This window comes from Zootoca vivipara, chromosome 17 (genome assembly GCF_963506605.1).
Source record: "Zootoca vivipara chromosome 17, rZooViv1.1, whole genome shotgun sequence".
Lineage (NCBI taxonomy): Eukaryota > Metazoa > Chordata > Lepidosauria > Squamata > Lacertidae > Zootoca > Zootoca vivipara.
The window spans coordinates 37,550,570-37,569,722 of record NC_083292.1 but is presented as its reverse complement, the minus strand read 5'-3'; the positions used below and the strand labels follow the sequence as shown (position 1 = coordinate 37,569,722).

The following is a 19,153-nucleotide window of genomic DNA, read 5'->3' as shown; positions in this document are numbered from 1 at the left end:
CGTATTGGGCGGCCATCTGTTTGCATGTGTTTATCCCCTTTCACTTATCCTCTTTATTGCGCTCCTTCCCTTGTGGTGACTTGTGGCCACTGGCAAACTCACGTGATCTCCCCATCAGTCACTGGCTGTCTCGATTCCAGGCTGGGATAATAATCTCCCTTTGTTGAGCTGACACAGAGCATCGGGGGCAAAACTGTGGCATCCTCTTGTCACGAGACAGTAAATATCCCTACGAAGCCACCTGCCTTTAGGCCGGAGGAGGAATTGGGCTCGCCCTCCCTAACGTTAGGAAGCTGTTTTCTCCCAGTCAGATCCAGATGTACCTTGAGATGCTGCCAGGGGCAGAACCTGGACCTTCTGCATGCAAAGCAGGTGCTTTCCTGCTAGTCCTCATGGTTCTAAATCCCTCGGGTACAAACACAATGGTCATTTTCCACAAGAAAATTCAACAGGTTTTTAAGCTTAGAGCAGGGAGAATGGAGGACAGCTGCGGCCTGACGCATGACCCCTTTGTAAAGCATGCGAACTTGATGGGTAAACTGCTTTGCGAGCAGAGAAGGCCCCCAAGTTCAATCTCCGGCATCTCCAGAAATATCCCCCAATTCTGAAAACCCGGAGAAGCATTGCCAGTCAGTGCAGACAATGTTGGGTAGGCAAACCTCAATGACCTGCTTTAGTATAAGGCAGCTTCCTATGTTCCCGCTTAAATCTACCCTTTATACAACGCCATGAGGACTGGAAACTTGCTCGTCCTTTTAGGGAAAGGGTTGTCGCTCAGGGCAGAACAGCCCCAGGGTTGCTGGCATCTCCCGGTGGGTCTGGGAATGTCAAGTGCCTGAAACCTTGGGAAAGAAGAAGGCTGAAGAAACTTTGTTGGCTGGATGGTTGTCATTACATGTGGCTGTCACTCACAGAGAGGGGGGAAAGTGCACTGCAACATTTTGCTAGATAGCTGAATCTGCCTTTGTCCCAGCCAAGGCCTGTAGCTTTGTCCAAAATGCCTCTCTGACCATTTAAGCATGAAAGGATTTATTACGTTTGTACGAAGGGCCCCCCTACCACCCATGTCAGTGTGTGTGGAATCAGCTGACTGATCAAGTTATGCTGTATTTGGATGTTTTCAGTTTTAAAAAAGAACAGTTTAAATGCACTTTAGAACACACAAGTGCACAGCACTGTCCCCTTGGGGGTGGGATTACCTAGGTGGGCACTAAGGACCAAGGGGGCGCTGGAGATGTTGTTGTTGTTGTTGTTGTTGTTGTTGTTGTTGTTGTTGTTGTTGTTGTTGTTGTTATTATTATTATTATTATTATTATTATTATTATTAGATTTATATACCACCCTTCATATGATCCGAGGGCAGTCCACAAGATAAAATACAAGATAAAAGCACAAATAAATAGTTAAAGCAGATTTAATACTCCTGCTAAGTGACTTTGAACCAGACATTGATGTAGGAGTGTGCAGAAACTAGCCTAGTCATCTTGCTAAATGACTATGAGACTATGAAAAAGCTGGTGTCAAGTTCATCAGTTTTGCTGGATTGATTAAACTAAGTACAGTACCGTAGTTTTAATAGGATCTGGAATAAATGTGCAATTAATGGTTACTGTTTTGAATTCTTAGTGCATCATGAAAACTGCTTTTCTGAGTTACTGCTTTTTATAGGCTAGGATAGGATGCATTGGGGGTGAGCTTAGAGGACCAAGGGGACGATGGACAAAAAAGTTTGGGATCTACTGCTTGTGGGGTGCCTCAGGGTTCTGTCCTCTCCCCCATGCTTTTTAACATCTACATGCAGCTGCTGGGAGAGATCATCAGGGGGTTTGGGCTGGGTGTTCATCAGTATGCAGATGACACCCAGCTCTACCTCTCTTTCAAATCAGAACCAGTGAGGCAGTGAAGGTCCTGTGTGAGTGTCTGGAGGCGGTTGGAGGATGGGTGGTGGCTAACAGATTGAGGTTGAATCCTGACAAGACAGAAGTACTGTTTGTGGGGGACAGGAGACGGGCAGGTGTGGAGGACTCCCTGGTCCTGAATGGGGTAACTGTGCCCCTGAAGGACCAGGTGCGCAGCCTGGGAGTCATTCTGGACTCACAGCTGTCCATGGAGGTACAGGTCAATCCTGTGTCCAGGGCAGCTGTCTATCAGCTCCATCTGGTACACAGGCTGAGACCCTACCTGCCTGCGTACTGTCTCGCCAGAGTGGTGCATGCTCTAGTTATCTCCCACTTGGACTACTGCAATGCGCTCTACGTGGGGCTACCTTTGAAGGTGACTCGAAAACTACAACTACCGGTAATCCAGAATGCGGCAGCTAGACTGGTGACTGGGAGCGGCCGCTGAGACCACATAACACTGGTCTTGAAAGATCTACATTGGCTCCCAGTACGTTTCCGAGCACAATTCGAAGTGTTGGTGCTAACCTTTAAAGCCCTAAATGGTCTCGGTCCAGTATACCTGAAGGAGCGTCTCCACCCCCATCGTTCTGCCTGGACACTGAGGTCTAGTACTGAGGGCCTTTTGGCAGTTCCCTCGTTGCGAGAAGCCAAGTTGCAGGGAACCAGGCAGAGGGCCTTCTCGGTAGTGGCACCCGCCCTGTAGAACACCCTCCCACCAGATGCCAAAGAAATAAACAACTGTCTGACTTTTAGAAGACATCTGAAGGCAGCCCTATTTAGGGAGGCTTTTAATGTTTAATAGATTATTTTATTTTATTTTTCTGTTGGAAGTCGCCCAGAGTGGCTGGGGAAACCCAGCCAGATAGACTGGGTACTGTATAAATAATAAATTATTATTATTATTATTATTATTATTATTATTATTATTATTATGCTTCTGCTCAACACTGGGAAAAGCGTCTTGTCAATGAATCTGCTTCCCCCCCCCCAGCCCAAACAGAATGCAAACAGCTCTGTTTCCTATTGATTTGTATAAAACAACAGACCAGCCTTGCAAACAAGACTCCCTCCCACCCCACCCGCATTACACAAACATTGCAGCAGAGTGGAGAAGAGCCCCCCCCCCCAAGGCGTTTAATATTTTGTATAAAAAGCCAAGGAAACAAAACTCAAGCCCGTCTCATCGGGGGACCGGACTTGCGAAGCACAGAGCTCTCTTTCATTGCTGGACTTTTCTGTGTCCCCAGAAATGATAAACAATCCTTTTGTCTGGGACATAAACAACGGCTGGGGGAGAACAAAGCCGGCGATTCACTTTGCGGGTCAGCTGAGGCGCCCATGTGACCACTCCCACCCTAGCTTCCTGCTCCCACTGTAGTGAGGCTGATGCCGACTGAAGCAGAGAGGTCCCTTCGGAGAGCGAGGGTTCGCTCTGAAGGCTCTCCGGGGGGCTTAGCCTGGGGATCAGGACGGATTGGTCAGTGCCAGGAACGTCCTGGATATGGGGAAGCAATGGGCCTTCCCATCCCCCCTGGCGAAGTGCAACCAGGACACCTTACATGTCCATGATGCATTGATTAATTGCAATTATTTATAAATGGGGTAGGGCTGTCAGGTTACAGTAAGGTTACAAGATTTTTTCCCAAAGAATCCGGGGACACTTAAAAAGAAAAAGAGGGTAAAAAACTTTTTTTTAATCTTTTTTTTTTTAAACAGAAGTAATATCTTCTCTTCTGGGTCTCCTCTGTCGCGCGGCCTTCCTCTGGGATCTCTTGGAGCGCTAGCTGCCATGGAGTAGGTTAGGGTCAGGCCTGGGCTTGGCCACATATCCTTGCCCTCCCGGTGCTCTCCTACCTCCCTTTCTCAGCGGCGGCGGCAGCAGCAGCAGCAGCATGGCAAGGTCGGGGCTCCCCTCTTTTTTCTCCTTCCACTTTCTCTCTCTTCCTTCTCCTTTCCTCCTTCTCCCTGCGTCAGCTCCGGGGTTTTTACTGGCCCTGGAGTGCCGCTGGGCAGTTGGCCAGGTGGCCGGGCTCTCTTGCTCCCGGCTCGATTTGGGTCATGGGGAGGGGTCAGCGGTTCCCCTAGTTGATGCGCCGGGTGTCCCCGGTTTCCCCTCGACAGCAGCAGGAGCAGCAGCAGTCTCAACAGCCCAGAGTGGGCTCTGGCTGGCTTCAGGAGCTGCTTGCTGCTGTGGCACCCGCCATTTTGCCTCGCCAGAAGTCCCCATAGGATGTGTCTTGTGCCGTTGAACCAATCACGTAACATTCATTCCCTACTAATAAATCTACAACAGTTAAAATATAAATCCGGGGACATTAAATGAAATCCGGGGACATTCCAGGGACAGATTTGTAAATCTGGGAACTGTCCCTGGGAAATGGGGACATCTGGTAACCATAGGTTACAGCATCCTGGAGGGGAAGGCTATGCAATGGCTACTAGCTATCATGCTTCTGAATACCAGTAGCTGGAGACTGCAGGAAGGGAGAGAATACTCTTGTGCTTGGGTACTTCTTGGGGCGGTTCTTACAGCCAACTGGGTGGCCCCTGTGAGAACAGGATGCTGGACTAGATGGGCCACTGGCCTGATCCAGAAGAAGAAGAAGAAGAGTTTGGATTTGATATCCCGCTTTATCACTACCCGAAGGAGTCTCAAAGCGGCTAACATTCTCCTTTCCCTTCCTCCCCCACAACAAACACTCTGTGAGGTGAGTGGGGCTGAGAGACTTCACAAAAGTGTGACTAGCCCAAGGTCACCCAGCAGCTGCATGTGGAGGACCGGAGACGCGAACCCGGTTCCCCAGACACGAGTCTACCGCTCTTAACCACTACACCACACTGGAAGGGATCATCTTATGTTCTTATCTGGTCAAAGCTTGACCCCTGGCAGTTCCCCCTCATTTTAAGAAAGGAAAGACGCATTCAGGGATGTAGGCTGGCCCATGAGCTGACCACGTGCTCAAAACCAACACATAACCAGGTGCTCAAAAGCAACATGGCCTTTACCTGGCCAAGAAAGTTGGCATAGCCTATAAACTTTAAAACAAAAGCTATTTTCAGACCAATGGTCCACACGCCCTAAGGTGGGATAAAATATACAGCTTACACTGGGCATGTGTCTATTCCATAACCACATCTCTCCAGGCAGGGCTGGGAATGTCTCCTGCCTGAAACTCTGAAACTCCAGTGCAGACAGTACTGAGCTAGATGGATCTATGCTCTGACTCAATATAAAGCAGCTTCCTATCTTCCTATGGCTACGTGTCGGAGGGGAGGGAGCTGAGAATCCAAGCGTTCTTGTTTTGTCTGTGTATTTCTTCGAAATAACCCACCGCGTCTTCGGCTGTGGGTCTTTGAATGCCACAAAAACATAACCCCAAACGTGATGGGTGATTCCGTCACAGATGTCATGGGAGGCTTCAGGCATGCAGAGAATCCAGAGCATTCCTGGCTTTTATCATCTAATCCCCGAGGCTGGAGGACCAGCCAGCAGAATGGCCTCGTCTGCCCGGGGTGTATTGATTTCTCCCCCTGCTGCTGACTTTCTATAATGGCTCAGAGGAGGGCCTCTGAGGCTTGTCAGGATTTGTAACTCTGGCGCTGAGCAGGAAAGGGAGAGATCACTTGCTCCCAGGGGGAGCAGGCAGGCCTGCTGAAAGCACCAGCCCCCAAACCACTTCCACCTTCCTCTACGCTTTCCCTACGACTCCTCAAGACGACCTACTTATTGAGCATTCATTCTGACTTGTTTGCACAAAGCTTACGCAGTGGTTAGACTGTGTCTGGTCATTGTTGAGCTTTCCCTGCCCCCCTCCTGTTTGGTTTGCAGGATGTTCCCATTAGTCATTCATCCCACACTTTCATTCTGCTCCACTTTCCTAACCCCAGAAAGTCTGGCTTTCTTTTTTAAAAGTGCATCTGTTGGCAATATGGAGAAGTGGGCATCCTTAGGCCCAGGAGCTGAATGTGGTCTTCCAAGTTTCTCTCAATACTCCTCCCACTTTCCCCAGCCTCACCTGCCCAGTTTTTCACCCTCCGTGAACATTTGTCTGGCTGAATTGTGTCATTGAACTCTGACTATGCCCCTTTGCTTGCCTGGGTAGGGGATAGAGAAGGGTGTTCGAGCATGTGCGTAGAGACTAGCTCACTGCACAAAGGTAAAATTAGCACCTGTTGCTCCACCTACTTTTTGCCTCTGGCCCCACTCACTGCTGGGAATGTGTGATGCTAAGGTGCTTTTATCTGCTTCAATTGCACAAACTTACATTTCCGGAACATGCTTGAATCCCTCCTGCAAACATCCTGACAGCCTGGAGGCGACCCCAAAACACTTGACCTTCTGCAGCGGCTTGCCAAGCGTTTTTCGGCAAAAGGTTCGCCACAGCACAAAATGTCATCGCTGGTTCTGTTGGGAGAATCAACACAGGAGATGCAGGACTCGGGAACAGAGAAAAGAGCTCATCAGGCTAGCCCATGAGGGCAAATGGGGCACTGTCCCATTGTGAGGAGCTGTTGTTGGTGTTTAGTCGTTTAGTCGTGTCCGACTCTTCGTGACCCCATGGACCACGCCAGGCACTCCTGTCTTCCACTGCCTCCCGCAGTTTGGTCAAACTCATGTTCGTAGCTTCGAGAACACTGTCCAACCATCTCGTCCTCTGTCGTCCCCTTCTCCTAGTGCCCTCCATCTTTCCCAACATCAAGGTCTTTTCCAAGGATTCTTCTCTTCTCATGAGGTGGCCAAAGTATTGGAGCCTCAGCTTCACGATCTGTCCTTCCATGAGGAGCTAGCCAGCAATAAATCACACAGTGCAAGAGTTGCAAAACCACGATCTGCATGGGAATGTAGGGCCTAATGAGCACAGCAACTCATCTCTGGAAAGGCTTGCTCCCCGAAGCAGTTGCTGAGACCAAAGGTAAGTCCCCTCCTCTCCAGGTTTTTTTTTAAAGCAATCCGAGACTGGGCCTGCATGCAGCCAACCTCTCCTCTGCCCTTTTCATGCCTCTTCTGATTCTGGGAGACAAACAGGGAGGGGAACATGCTGCAGCAGGAGGGGGAGATACTGCCTGACAGTGAAGGTGGAGCATAGTCATTGCGGCTGGCAGCCACTTTTGCAATTGGTGTAGCATAGTGTCTAAGAAGAGTAAGCTGAGAACCAGGAAGCAGTTGGTTCAAATCTCACCAAGCAACTCTTGTTTGAGAGCCAGTGGTTAGAGAGTTGGACCTAGGAGGTCAAGGTTCAAATGCCCCCCTCTCAGCCACTGGGTGTGACCTTGAGCCAACCATTGCCTCTCAGCCCAACCTACCTCACAGGGTTGTTCTGGGGATTAAACTAGGATGGGGAGAACCATGCATGTACGCCACCTTGAGCTCCTTAGAGGAAAAGGTGGGATAGGAATGCAATGGAGAAAGAAGATATATGATTGCCTTTCCAGGCATTTGGGGCACCAACAAAACTAAGCAGAGGCTAACATGAGCTCTCATGAGCCCCCATGAATGAAGGAGCCACCCAGGGGCTGGAGGAGCAATCTCAAATTCCAGCATGGCTGGCTCCAGGCCCTGCGACTTTCCTTTAAGAAGCTTCATCCATCCTCCTTGCCTTTGGAAAAGATAACGCAAAAGCCACAAGCTGACCCCTGTGCATAGTCCGCATGCTTTGCCTGTCAACGCTCCTGGCAGCCCACGACCAGGAGAATGCAAAGCACCCGTCCGCCCTTGGACCGTACGGGACGCGCTGTCCTGCTCCTTACAGGGGGCCCAAGTGCCAGAGGGCTGCCCACAGGCTCATTGTTCCCTGGAGCCTGGAGCTTCAGCTGTTGTTGGCAGCGGCAAGTATCTGATGATTTCACAGCAGCAGAGGCAAATTCCCTTGGTCAATAAGACTAGCAAGCCTTTCAAGACAGAGCAAGGGGGTAATAAAACCAGAGGCCACTGCCTCTGCAACGTTGCATCGCAATCCTGACGATCCGTCAAAGGGATTCTCTAGAAAGTCTCCAAGTTTATTCTTTATAGGGAACAGTGAGACGGCAACCCAAAACTCCCCAGTCCTGGAAATCTCTCTCTGGAGAGCCACCAACGTCTTGGCCTGTTCATTTTCTGGAAGTGAAGTAAGTGGGGGGTTTTCTATTTCATAATGTTTTGCATTCCTGGGCAAGATTTAAGTTGCACGTCTATGTTGATAACCTGCATTTCTTTCCTAGTGAAAGTATTATTTGCATATTGTTACCTAGCTCCTCGCTCCATATATTTGCATGGAAAAGTCCCTTTTTTATGTCTCTCTATGGCTGTAAAGTACCCAAGTTTTCAGTAATTATCTGGTTTTAAATAAGCCCTGGAATAGGTCAATATGGGCAGCACTGGAATGTTAAAGTCCTCCTAGACAGTGAGATTTGGCTAGAGGGGGCTCTTTTCAATTTAGTGTTTAACATATGCATTGAATGTAAAGTTGGGGGAAAGAAAAGACCCAAGTCATAAAAAGAAGCTTGAAAAATACTTTCTGGTGTGTTGGGTGGGAGGCTTGCTACCAAAAAGTAAGCAAGCTATTGCTAAAAACATCAAGAAGTCCACACTGACAATTTTTGTCATGTCAGCTCAAGGAGATAGTTCTGCACTAAGTATCCTATAGTCACAGGATATTAAATTTTGCTTTGAGATAGACTCCACCTAACATTCTTGGGCATGATGCTTCCAGGGTAAAGGCTGATCCAAACACCAAGCACTTGTTAGGTTTATTGAAGAAAAAAATTATAATTTTCTTAATTATTTAACAATTTTTTCAAGTGTACACTTACGCAGAAGTGTCTGTCTTTCTGTTATTTATTGCATAAGCTAGCTCAAGCAGGTTTATGTACCCCTCCTCTCCATTTTAGTCTAACAACCCAGTGTAGTACGCTAGGCTGAGAGGCTGTGACTGACCCAAGGTCACCCAGTCACCTTCATGGTTGAGTAGGGATTTGAACCTGGGTCTCCCAGGTCCTAGTCCAACACTCTAACCACTACGCTACATTAGCCAACTTGCAAGCTAGCCCTCTGACAATAATCAGGGTATCTTAAAAAACCAAATGGAGGTGCAGTCTGCATTGCTGGGTTCGGAATTCGCACCACTGGGTCCAGTCTGCACCCTTACATTCCATACACTGTAGCTGTAGCTATGGAGATAACATGAAAAAGAGATATTGCATGCATTGCTTTGCTGTTCACAGCAAAATTAGTCTTGTGGCACTTCAAAGGCTAGGGTCCAAGCTTACCTGTGAGTAGGCCTCACCTGGAACTTAAGGCACCACCTCTTCGTCATTTTGCCACCAACTGAAAATCTCCTTTTTCTAGCAAGCCTTTTAAGTAGAGATATTTCCCAGTCTTGCATCTGTACTGGAATTGTTCTGAAAGATGCTTTCAGACGTTTGTATCACCTGTCTGCCTGCTGCCCTGGGTTCCTTTGGAAGAGGGGGGATATGTGTTGTTTTAATTGTTGTTGTTGTTGTTACAGCTGATCAAACTGGCATATGATTGCACTGTAAAAAAAATATGATGGTATAAGGCTGCTTTTGTTAATCAGAGGGTTGGCGAAATTCCTCCACCAGGGATGGAGAACACTTTGTGGCCCCTCCAGATGTTGTTGGACTCTCAATTTCATTGTCATTCCTGTCCATTGACCATACTGACTGGATGTGATGGAAGGTGAAAGTTCAGTGGCAGAAATAGTGGCAAGGAAACGCAAAATTCACAGTGAATTGTCATTGGGCTAATTTGTCAACCTGGTGCCCTGTGTACTTTGTTGGGACTCAGAGCTGGCTTTAGGGGGTAGGCTGGGTGGCGCGGGGTGGCAGGGCGCTGGACTGGCAGGGGGGCGCCGTGCGGCCAAGCCGCACGGATGCCATGCTGCGCACTGCGCCCACCCACCAGGGCGGGGGGGGGGGGCCCTAGCGATCTCCGCACCACGGTGCTAGGGCGCCCAACATGCTTGAGACGGCCCTGTTGGGACTCCCACCAACCAGGATTGCCATGGTTCAGTCAATGGTGAGGAGAGTTAAGAGTCCAAAAACATCTGGAGGGCACCAGGTTGGGGAAGGCTTTGACTGACATGCCATGGACTGTCGGGTTCTTTTGCATTTTATTGACTATTCTCTCACTCTCTCTACACCCACACTTCTACAATACACAGCTGCCCACACAGGTTAACATTCCGTACCTCTGACGAAACAGATGCCAATCCACGGAATCTGATGTCCGTCAACAACATTGCGTGGGTCTAAGATGCCACAAGGCTCTTCCTTGATTTCGCACTGGAAATATAATGAAAATACTAAAGAAATATGTTTACACTATCTCATTTATTAGTAAATTTATTATTTTCACAGTCAAACCCTATATATATATATATATATATATATATATATATATATATATATATATATTTCCGTGTATAAGACTAGGTTTCCCCCCAAAAAATATGTCAAAAATTAGGGGGCATCTTATACACGCCCCCTAATCTCCCCTCATTTTCTTAAATGAGTCCCCCAAAATAAGGGGTGTATTATACAGTGTGTGTGTGTGTAAGATTATATATATATAAACACTTACTTATTAGTGACATTTCAGAGCATAGCTGCCAAGTTTTTAAAGGGATTTTCCCTTATGCTGAATAGGCTTCCTCGCGAGAAAAGGGAAAACTTGGCAGCTATGTTTCAGAGCCACCCAAGCCCTAAAAAAATATAATAATTCAGTGTTTCTGAACTTTGGGTCCCCAGCTGTTTTTGGACCTACATCTCCCATCACTCTTGACTACTGGTCTTGCTAGCTAGGGATGATGGGAATTGTAGTTCAGCAATAGCTGGGGACCCAAGCTTCTGAAACAATTAGGCGCTTTTCATGGCAAAGCCCTCAATAATTTGGCAATTTTTAAAAGGGATAAGCCCTCATAGAACAGTAGTAATAACATCTGTAAAATGACAGTTTTTTTTTATCAGTCGCTTTCCGGTCAAGCCATCAGCGAAATAGGATAATAATGCATTTCCCCCCTTTTTTTTAAAGCCGCAGGAGGGGGAAAGTGACGAGGCCAAGGCAGCCACTGGCGACTCCCTCCCATTCCTCCCCCGCCCCTCTGTGTGGGCGTGGCCGAGGGGACACGTGAACATCTCCCCTTGGTGGGCGTGGCCCCCTTCCCAGCCCAGTTCGCCCATTGGCTCGCCCTAACAACGGCGACCGGCTGAGGGCGGGGGAGCGAAAGGGAAAGGAAGCCGCCGCCGCCGCCCTCATCGTCCCCGCTTTAAACGCCTCCGGGCGGAAAACGCAGCTTACGCGCTCGGGTTCCGGAGCAAAGGTGGGGGGCGCGCGCGAGCAGCGGGACGCTCCGGAGTGGCGCACACGCGCAGAAAGCGACAGAGAGAAGCGACTGAGGGAAAGAAAGAGAGAGAGAGAGAGAAAGGCACACACGCACGCACATATCTCCACACCGGCCGGACTCCCCCCCTAAATTTTGTAATTGAATTCGCAGCGTTTAATCCCCCCGCCCGCGCTTCTCTAGCGCTTTCTTCCGTCTCCGGCGACTGAGAAGATCCGTGAGGGGACCGTAGGGCGGCCTGGGCTGAGTCTCCGCCCTTCGTCCTCCCTCGGCCGGTGTGTGTGGGGGGGCTCGCAAAAGAAGACTTCCCCACCTCCCCCTCAGAGCCAGCGGCGGCCCTGCGGGAGGAGCTCGGGATGGCGGCGGCGGCGGCGGCGGACGACGACAAGGGTAAGCGGCGCTCACCTCAGACTGAGGGCGGCCGAGGGGAGAGCGCCCTCCCTCTTCCCCTCAGAACTTTCTCGCGCGCTCTGGCCACGCCCCTTCCGAACGCCCCCCTCGCGAACGCTCCAAACTGCGGCCCCCGCCTCCCCCTCCCCCCTCCGCTCTCAATATCTCGCCACACCTGGCGCCCCTCCCCTTCGGAACGCCCGGGGGAACGGTCGCTTTTGCCACGCCCACGACCCACCCCTCCCTCGGGATTGCTCGCGGCCACGCCCCCTCGTAGAACGGTTTCGTTGCTCCTCCCTTTTTCGGAGCTGCCAACCCCGGGATCTTTCTCTTGGCCCCACCCCTTTAAAAACGGGGCGGGGCGGAGTTCTATCTTGCTCCGCCCACTTTCTTGCTCCCCTACCCTTCTACCTGTTCCATCTCCCTAAGGCAGTGGTGTCCAAACTTTTTTCAAAGAGGGCCAGATTTGATGAAGTGAGGGGCTGTGACCAAAGGGCCAACCAAAGTTGTTAACCTTTTTTAGGACTGAAGTCTGAAGTTGTTGAGTTTTGTTTTGTTTTTTTTATTTTACCCCAAGAAATAAACTTCCAAAGGGGCCGGATTAAACCAACCAGCGGGCCAGATTAGGCCCCCAAAACGGATTTTGGACATGCCTGCCCTAAAGTAATCTAGGCGTTGTTACTTTGTTGTTAATTCTGAGCCTCTGTGGCTCCTCCCATTTGCTCTTGCTCCCCTAGCCCCTCCCCTTTAGAACCTTCAGGTCCCCCTTAACCCCGCCCCAATTTCATAAAGCTCTGCCTTCCTGCGTGATCTTGTTCAGCCCCCATATGAGCTACCCTAAAGCCTCATCCTCTTGCCCCGGTAGCTCCTCATCCCCACTCCTCCTACAGCTCCTGAGCATCCTGCTTTCCCCATCCTCTCTCACAGCAGTGCTCTCTATTCCCGTTCCTGTGCCCGTCAGTACTCAGCCTTATCTCTCCTCTTTCCATCTTAGAAGCCCCCACCCCAAACTCATGGTTTCTTAGTTTGAAGAACCACCCAGGCTTCCTGATCTATTAGGTCCTGCAGCCTTCAAGGTCTGCGTACACCATGTGGCCTTTTCTCAAAACTATCCTACATGATTTTTATCTTTCTTACTTTCATTGATTTCTACCTTTGATTATCTATCGCTTAATGACAATGGTCTCCAAGTGGTTGTCAATAAAAATGGGTTAAAATAATGAAATGAGAGCTCATGCGTGCTGGAAGCAAACAAAGTTTTTGGTAGGCATTTGGAAGTTCAGCAGGGAAGGGGACCTCAACTGGAAGGGAGTTCCATAAAATTGGTTCCAGCTTAGCTTCCTGAAATTCTCTCCCTCCCCAGAGCCTTCCTCTTTCCCCTCCTGCTGGCTTAAACCCTGCAGCCTTGATTCTCTGCCCCTCTTTGGGATCCAAGTTCCGGGTACCCCTGCCTCCACAACCCCGCCCCCAATTCCCCATCATCCTTCTGCCTTGCAGCTTTGCCTCTCTTGTGGACACATCCTTGTTTTTGCCTGTTTTGTCACCCGTTTAATCGCAAATCTCCTTTGTTTTCACTCTTACTGGAGAAGTCTGTGTTGTGGTAACCTCTAAACACTTGTCCTCAACCCCCTGGGGCGCTTCTTAACTTCCCTTGTTCATAAAGGCTTGGCTTGGCGCCTCGAGCTTTGATGCAAGATTTAATTTGTGCCTTTAATTGGCGGCACTGAAAACTTTCCCTTTCAGACCGGCCCACGGTGATGATGAGAAGGGAGGCTGCGATGGGGAGGTCCCTCCCCGCTCCCCTCTTTCAGGATTGCATTTTAGCCAAGGTCAGAGTGTTCGTGGGGAGGTGGGTTTTCTGCTCTTGGTTCAGCGACACCTTTTTCCCAACGGTGTGCGATAAAAGATATAAAAAAGCCATTGCAATTGTTCTCATGACGCCGGACTAGCGCTAAGTTAATATTTATCAAGCTGCTCTGTAACTGTAAGCGCCGGGAATGCGCATCAGATGTTTTCGTGATCCCGGGCCAGACCTGTTGACTTGGAAATTGCAGCGTAAACAGAAATGTTAGCAGTTGCTAATGACAGAGGGCCTGTGTCATCCCCTCATATTTGTAATTGATAGGGGTAGCCGGAGTCCACGCTAAGGCATTCCTGGCCTGGTGTATTTGCCCCTCTTCACTAACACACCGCTGGTGTGCTTTGTACATTATTAGCAAGTGCTGTCTCTGTTATCTGGTGCTTGGAATGCTGAGTTTTGGATAGCAGAGAGCAGCCTGATCAAATCCCCACTCCCCAGCCAAGCTACGGAAAGCCTGGGGAAGCCCCATCTCTGAGTTCGGAGGAGGGACGTGCATTTTAAGGACCACAACTTGATACCGTAGTAGAGCATCGGCTTTGCATGCAGAATGCTGCGGGTTAAACATAAGAGCAGCCTGCTGGATCAGACCAAAGGGGGCCAATCTAGTCCAGCATCCTGTTCTCACAGGGGCCAACCAGATGCCTGTGTGAAACCCAAAGGCAGGCAGGACCCGAGCCCAAGAGCCCTCTCCCCTCCGGTGGCTTCCAGCAACTGGTATTCAGAAGCACTGCTGTCTCCACCTACAGAGGCAGAACAAAGCCACAGTGTGGGTAGTAGACATTGATGGCCCTGTCCTCCGCCAATTTGTCTAGTCCTCTTTTAAAGCCATGCAAGTTAGTGGCCATCACAGCCTCCTGTGGGAGCAATTCTATAGTTTAAAACTCTGCTGCACGAAGAAGGACTTCCTTCTATATGTGCTGAATCTTCCAGCATTCAATCCCGGGCATCTCCAGGTAGGGCTTGTTGAGAGGCCTCATTTCAAAACCCCGGGGAGCGTCTGTCAAATGTGGCGCTTGATGGATCAAGGGACCTACTCTGTATATGGCAGTGTCCTGTGTTCTTCCCTATCTGTTGGATCTAAAGTGGAAAGAGAAGCGTTTCCCTCCCTTATAGCACTAGAACTCGTGGACATCCAATGAAGCTGAATGCTGGGAGATTCAGGGCAGATAAAGGATTTAATCATGCACAGCATAGTTAAACTCTGGAACTCCAACTTGGATGGATTCAACAGAGGATTGGGCAAATTTCATTGAGGAGGAGAGGGCTACTGAGGGCTTCTAGCCACGATGGCTGTGCTCTGCCTCCACAGCCAGAGGCCGCAGTGCTTCTGAATATCAGTGGCTGGAAACTAGAGGACTCTTGTACTTGGGTCCTGCTTGCTCGTTTCCTGAAAGAGACATCTGTTTGGCCACTGTGAGAACAGGATGCTGGGCTAGGTGAACCCCATTGGCCTGATCCAGCGCCAGGGCCCTTCTTATGCTCTTATGCAGGCACCCCCAAACTGCGGCCCTCCAGATGTTTTGGCCTACAACTCCCATGATCCCTAGCTAACAGGACCAGTGGTCAGGGATGATGGGAATTGTAGTCCAAAACATCTGGAGGGCCAAAGTTTGGGGGTGCTTGCTCTTATGCTTCCAGCCATGGGGAGTCATACAACATGGTCCTTTCCTGAATGCACCTTCGGCGTGGTGCACGAGCTCCTTTCTAGGTGCTGTTTGCAGTTTAGCATTGTAGTGGTAAAAGGCTCACATAGCAGATCCTACACTGTGTGTGTGTGTGTGTGTGTGTGTGTGTCTGGATCTAGTTGTTACCATTCCTTAAACGTTGGTTCCAGCCTTACTTTCCTGCGTTTGAGATGCAAATCCCCACGCAAGCGAAAACATCAGAAGGAAGGCTCCAGTCCCCAACGTAGAAAACATTTTCTGAACCCACAGCTGTTCCTGACTCTGGGTGCACGCTTGCAGAGCTGAATGTCACTGTGCCAGTTGCTAAAGTGTTGGTCCTGGGAGACTGGGGTTCAAATCCCCAGGAAGCCAGGAGGCTCACCTTTGACCGGTTATGGTCTCTCTCTGCATAACTGGCTGCACTGGGTTGTTGTGAATATAATATGGGGAAGTGCAGGAAAACCAGGGGTGGGGAGTCTCAGACAGTGCAACCCTCTAGGCCTCCTTATTGCCTTTGTAACTCTGCAGGTCTTACATACCCTCCATGGACACACCCCAATTTTTTTACCTGGCTTATACTCTGATAGCGCTTTTTTGACTGCTGGGATGGAATATAGAGAGGTGTGTATGAGTTCCTGCAGACAAAGTTAAAATTCACATTCACTACTCCATCCACTTTTGTCTCTCGTCACCCACCACCATCATGTGGCCCTAGGAAGGATGCCCCAGAGGATTATGCGGCCCTCAGAGATGCTTTTGCAGGCATGGCTTGGCTGGCTGTTCACCAGGTTGCAAAGGCCAGGTGGGGTTCCCCCCCCAGCTCTTCTCTGTGACCTTGGCTAGCTGCTGCATTTGGGCAAATGTCTCCCTTGGGCATTCAATTAAAAAAAAAAGTCCGCAGTTGAGCAGGTTTATGCAGGAAATGAATTTATGCCAGTTCTGCTGATGTGCAGAACGTGGCCTCTCGCAGGATTGGGTGGGGAAGGGATGAAGATCAGTGGTAAAGTCACTGTAGAGCAGCTGCCGGTCAGTGCAGACAATACTGAGCTAGATGGGCTGCTAGATGGGCCAAGGGTCTGACTGATATAAGGCAGTCTATTTATGCCAGCTTTTCATTCACAACCATGAGGACTGGAATTTTGACCATAATTTTAAACAGAAGGTCCAGAGTTCAGTGGCTGAGTGCTCGTTTGCAAACAGAAGGTCCTGGTTCAATCCCACTTAGGTCTGGGAATGTCCCCTTGCCTGAAACCCTTGAGTGCTGCTGCCAGCCCGTGCAGACAGTATTGAGGTAGATCTATATGTCTGCTTTGTATGTTTCAGCATACTGTGCTGTGGGACCTGGAGCAGGAATAGCTTCATGCTTCTCTGTCTCCCCCACCATTTCCAGCAGCAGAAGTGGAAATAATTTAAGCAACTTCACGATGAGATGGCTGGGCCTTCCTAGGTGCTGGATGGCAGTTCTTAAAAGCTCCCCATTGGCAGGGAATGCATCCTCACCTTCTACCGCGATAAGTCCGCGGACTTTGATTCAGATGGATGTGACTAACCTGGAGTGATGCAATCTCAGGGCTCGGCTGGCGAGATTTCTGTGCCTTCGGCAGGTAAGTGCCTGCCACAGCCAAGCCCTGTTCCTCCGCGAGGGACGTCCCCGTGCCAAACAAAGCCTGTGACCTTAGCTCCAGAGAACCAGCAGCTCCGCCGCTGCAGATCAGGGCTGAATTGTCCCAAGGGGGTAGGGCCCGAACTGATGGACTCAAATATCAAGAAAGGAGATTCCAGCTGAACATTAGGAAGCACTTCTGGACGGTAAGAGCTGTTCGACAGAAGGTGGTGGACTCCTCCTGCATTGGACCATCTAGCTCAGTACTGTCTACACTGATTGGCAGAGGCCTCCTGTGTGTGACATTGGTGTTCTGCCACTGAGTCACAGCCCTTTCTGTTTAAATGAGCCCTTTATACAAAACCATGAGGACTGAGCCAGACCTTGGGGCCATCTAGCTTCGTATTTCCCACTATGCTGAGAGGCAATGGTTTTGCGGCATTTCTAATAGTGGGGACGTCCCCAATCCTACTCAGAGGTGCCTTCAGGAACTGAGCCCTGGTGCCTTCTGCATGCCAAGCAAGTGCCCTGCCACTGAGCTACCACCCTTCCTCTTGGCTCCATTGGGTAGGCTCTGCTCAGCGTCCCTTTACGGAACCCGACTTTTTCTGTCAGGGTACTTGCTTCCATCCCTGAGTAAAAAATGTGGGATTATTTACTTGTTTATTAGTTGTTAGATCTGGCAGTCACTTGTTACTGAAGGGTCTCCATATTTATAAACATAAATATATTTTATTGATATTGTTGCACCTTTCCTCCAGCAAGCTCAAGGCGGCAAAATTCTCCTCCCCACCCCATTTTATCCTCACAATAACCTTATGAGGTAGGTTAGGTTGAGAGTGAGCAGTGTTCGAAATCAGCCAGGTGCATTTTCCGACTGGTGTGGGCCCAGTTGTGGCCACATGGCGATCTCTGGATTCCAGGTTGGCAACTGGGAGAAGCAAAATGTCACAGAAGGATCTGAAATATTTTCTTTGAAGCTTGAGTTAGTTTTATTCTGGATTGTTTTATTTGATTTTTTAATGTGTTGTAAATTGCATTGAGATTTCTTCTTTAAAATATAAAGTGATATAGAAACAATAATAACAATACCATTGGGGGTACAATGCCTAGACATTCCATTGTGGTGACTGCAACTAAGATTTAAGGTGCCATTTAGTGATTAGATTATATATCTTGAGTTCCTACCCCTGGAGTGAGTGGCTGGCCCAAGGTCACTCTGTGAGCTTCATGGCAGAGTAGGGATCGGAACTCAGGTCTCTCTCTCGTCTCTCTCAGATCCTCTTAACCAGTACTCCCACTACACCACATTGGCTCTCCAGATAAGCACATTATAATATTGGAACATTTATACAACAGCACCGGCAATTAATAAAAAAAAGTACAAAACAACTTCCTGTCCTCCCCATATAGCAACTACAGGAAGCTTCGGCTGTTACCGAGACTGAAAAGCGTCCTTCCTGGATGTGTTTTAAACGACTCTGGCACTTGTAGTTAGGAAGGTTTGCCAGGTATTTCATCAGGGATTTTACTGATGTTTGATTTGGTTTTGGTTTTAATTCACTTGATGGACTGTTCAGTAGCCAAGAGGGTAGCTTATAAGCGCCAATGTCTGTGGTTGTGCTGCTGAGGTATACCTGTGTGTGTAGTAGTTGAATATTGTTCAGTGGCTCGGAGAGCCTGCCCCATGAGTCTTTTTCAGGCCAGGTCGAGGGTCCATTTTACTGATGAGTAAGATTGGCAGTTGCAAGGAACTTTATTCATCAATGCAGTTAAAACAATATAACACATTAAAGCAAGCCCAGGGGAAAGAGGGATGGAAGTTTAAAAGAGCAGTTGAAATTACTGCCCTTGCCCACCAGTGGAATCTCTGTCGTTTTCTGTTTAATAATAAATAAATGTACTGTATACAGTTTTACCTCTAGTTATAAACTTAATTCATTCCGGAGGTCCGTTCTTAACCTGAAACTGTTCTTAACCAGAGGCGTGCTTTCGCTAATGGGGCCTCTTGCTGCTGCTGCGCCGCCAGCACACGATTTCCATTCTCATCCTGGGGCAAAGTTCTCGACTCGAGGTAACTCTTCCGGGTTAGCGGAGTTCGTAACCGGAAGCGTTTGTAACCTGAGGCATTTGTAACTCAAGGTACCACTGTATATGTTGTGCTATTTTCCAGGGCTGATATCAGCCTGCGGCATCCTTGGGGACAGAGCCAGGGCTTCAGTGCTTTGGCAAAGTGTAGGCAGGCAGGCAGGCAGACTGCCAGCTTCTCTTCTACCACGTGGGCCTGGGACATAAGACGAGCCTGCTGGATCAGGCCAAAGGCCCATCGAGTCCAGCATCCTGTTCTCATATTGGCCAACCAGATGCCTCTTCCAAGAAACCAGCAAGCAGGATCT

General features: G+C 49.3%; 2 protein-coding genes across 7 annotated transcripts in view; one reads left to right on the top strand and one right to left on the bottom strand.

Moving 5' to 3' along the window:
- VPS45 (vacuolar protein sorting 45 homolog) overlaps positions 1–11,706 on the bottom strand; it is a 51,472-nt gene extending 39,766 nt beyond the window's left edge. Inside the window, exons 1-3 of one of the 4 annotated variants that reach the window (XM_060269633.1) lie at positions 11,645–11,706; positions 10,088–10,181; positions 9,147–9,410 (exon numbers count right to left, since the gene is read on the bottom strand). The gene's annotated coding sequence lies outside the window, so the exon portion shown is untranslated. Of the gene's footprint in view, positions 1–9,146; positions 9,411–10,087; positions 10,231–11,644 lie in introns of those variants that run through there. The other 3 variants (XM_035097765.2, XM_060269634.1, XM_035097764.2) reach the window with 3 other exon arrangements.
- OTUD7B (OTU deubiquitinase 7B) overlaps positions 10,909–19,153 on the top strand; it is a 39,822-nt gene continuing 31,577 nt past the window's right edge. Inside the window, exon 1 of one of the 3 annotated variants that reach the window (XM_035097760.2) lies at positions 10,909–11,629. Coding sequence is in view for 1 of the 3 variants with exons in the window: in XM_060269631.1 (XP_060125614.1) it covers positions 13,387–13,458 (72 nt within the window). In the remaining 2 variants the exon portion in view is untranslated. Of the gene's footprint in view, positions 11,630–11,729; positions 16,964–19,153 lie in introns of those variants that run through there. The other 2 variants (XM_060269631.1, XM_035097761.2) reach the window with 2 other exon arrangements.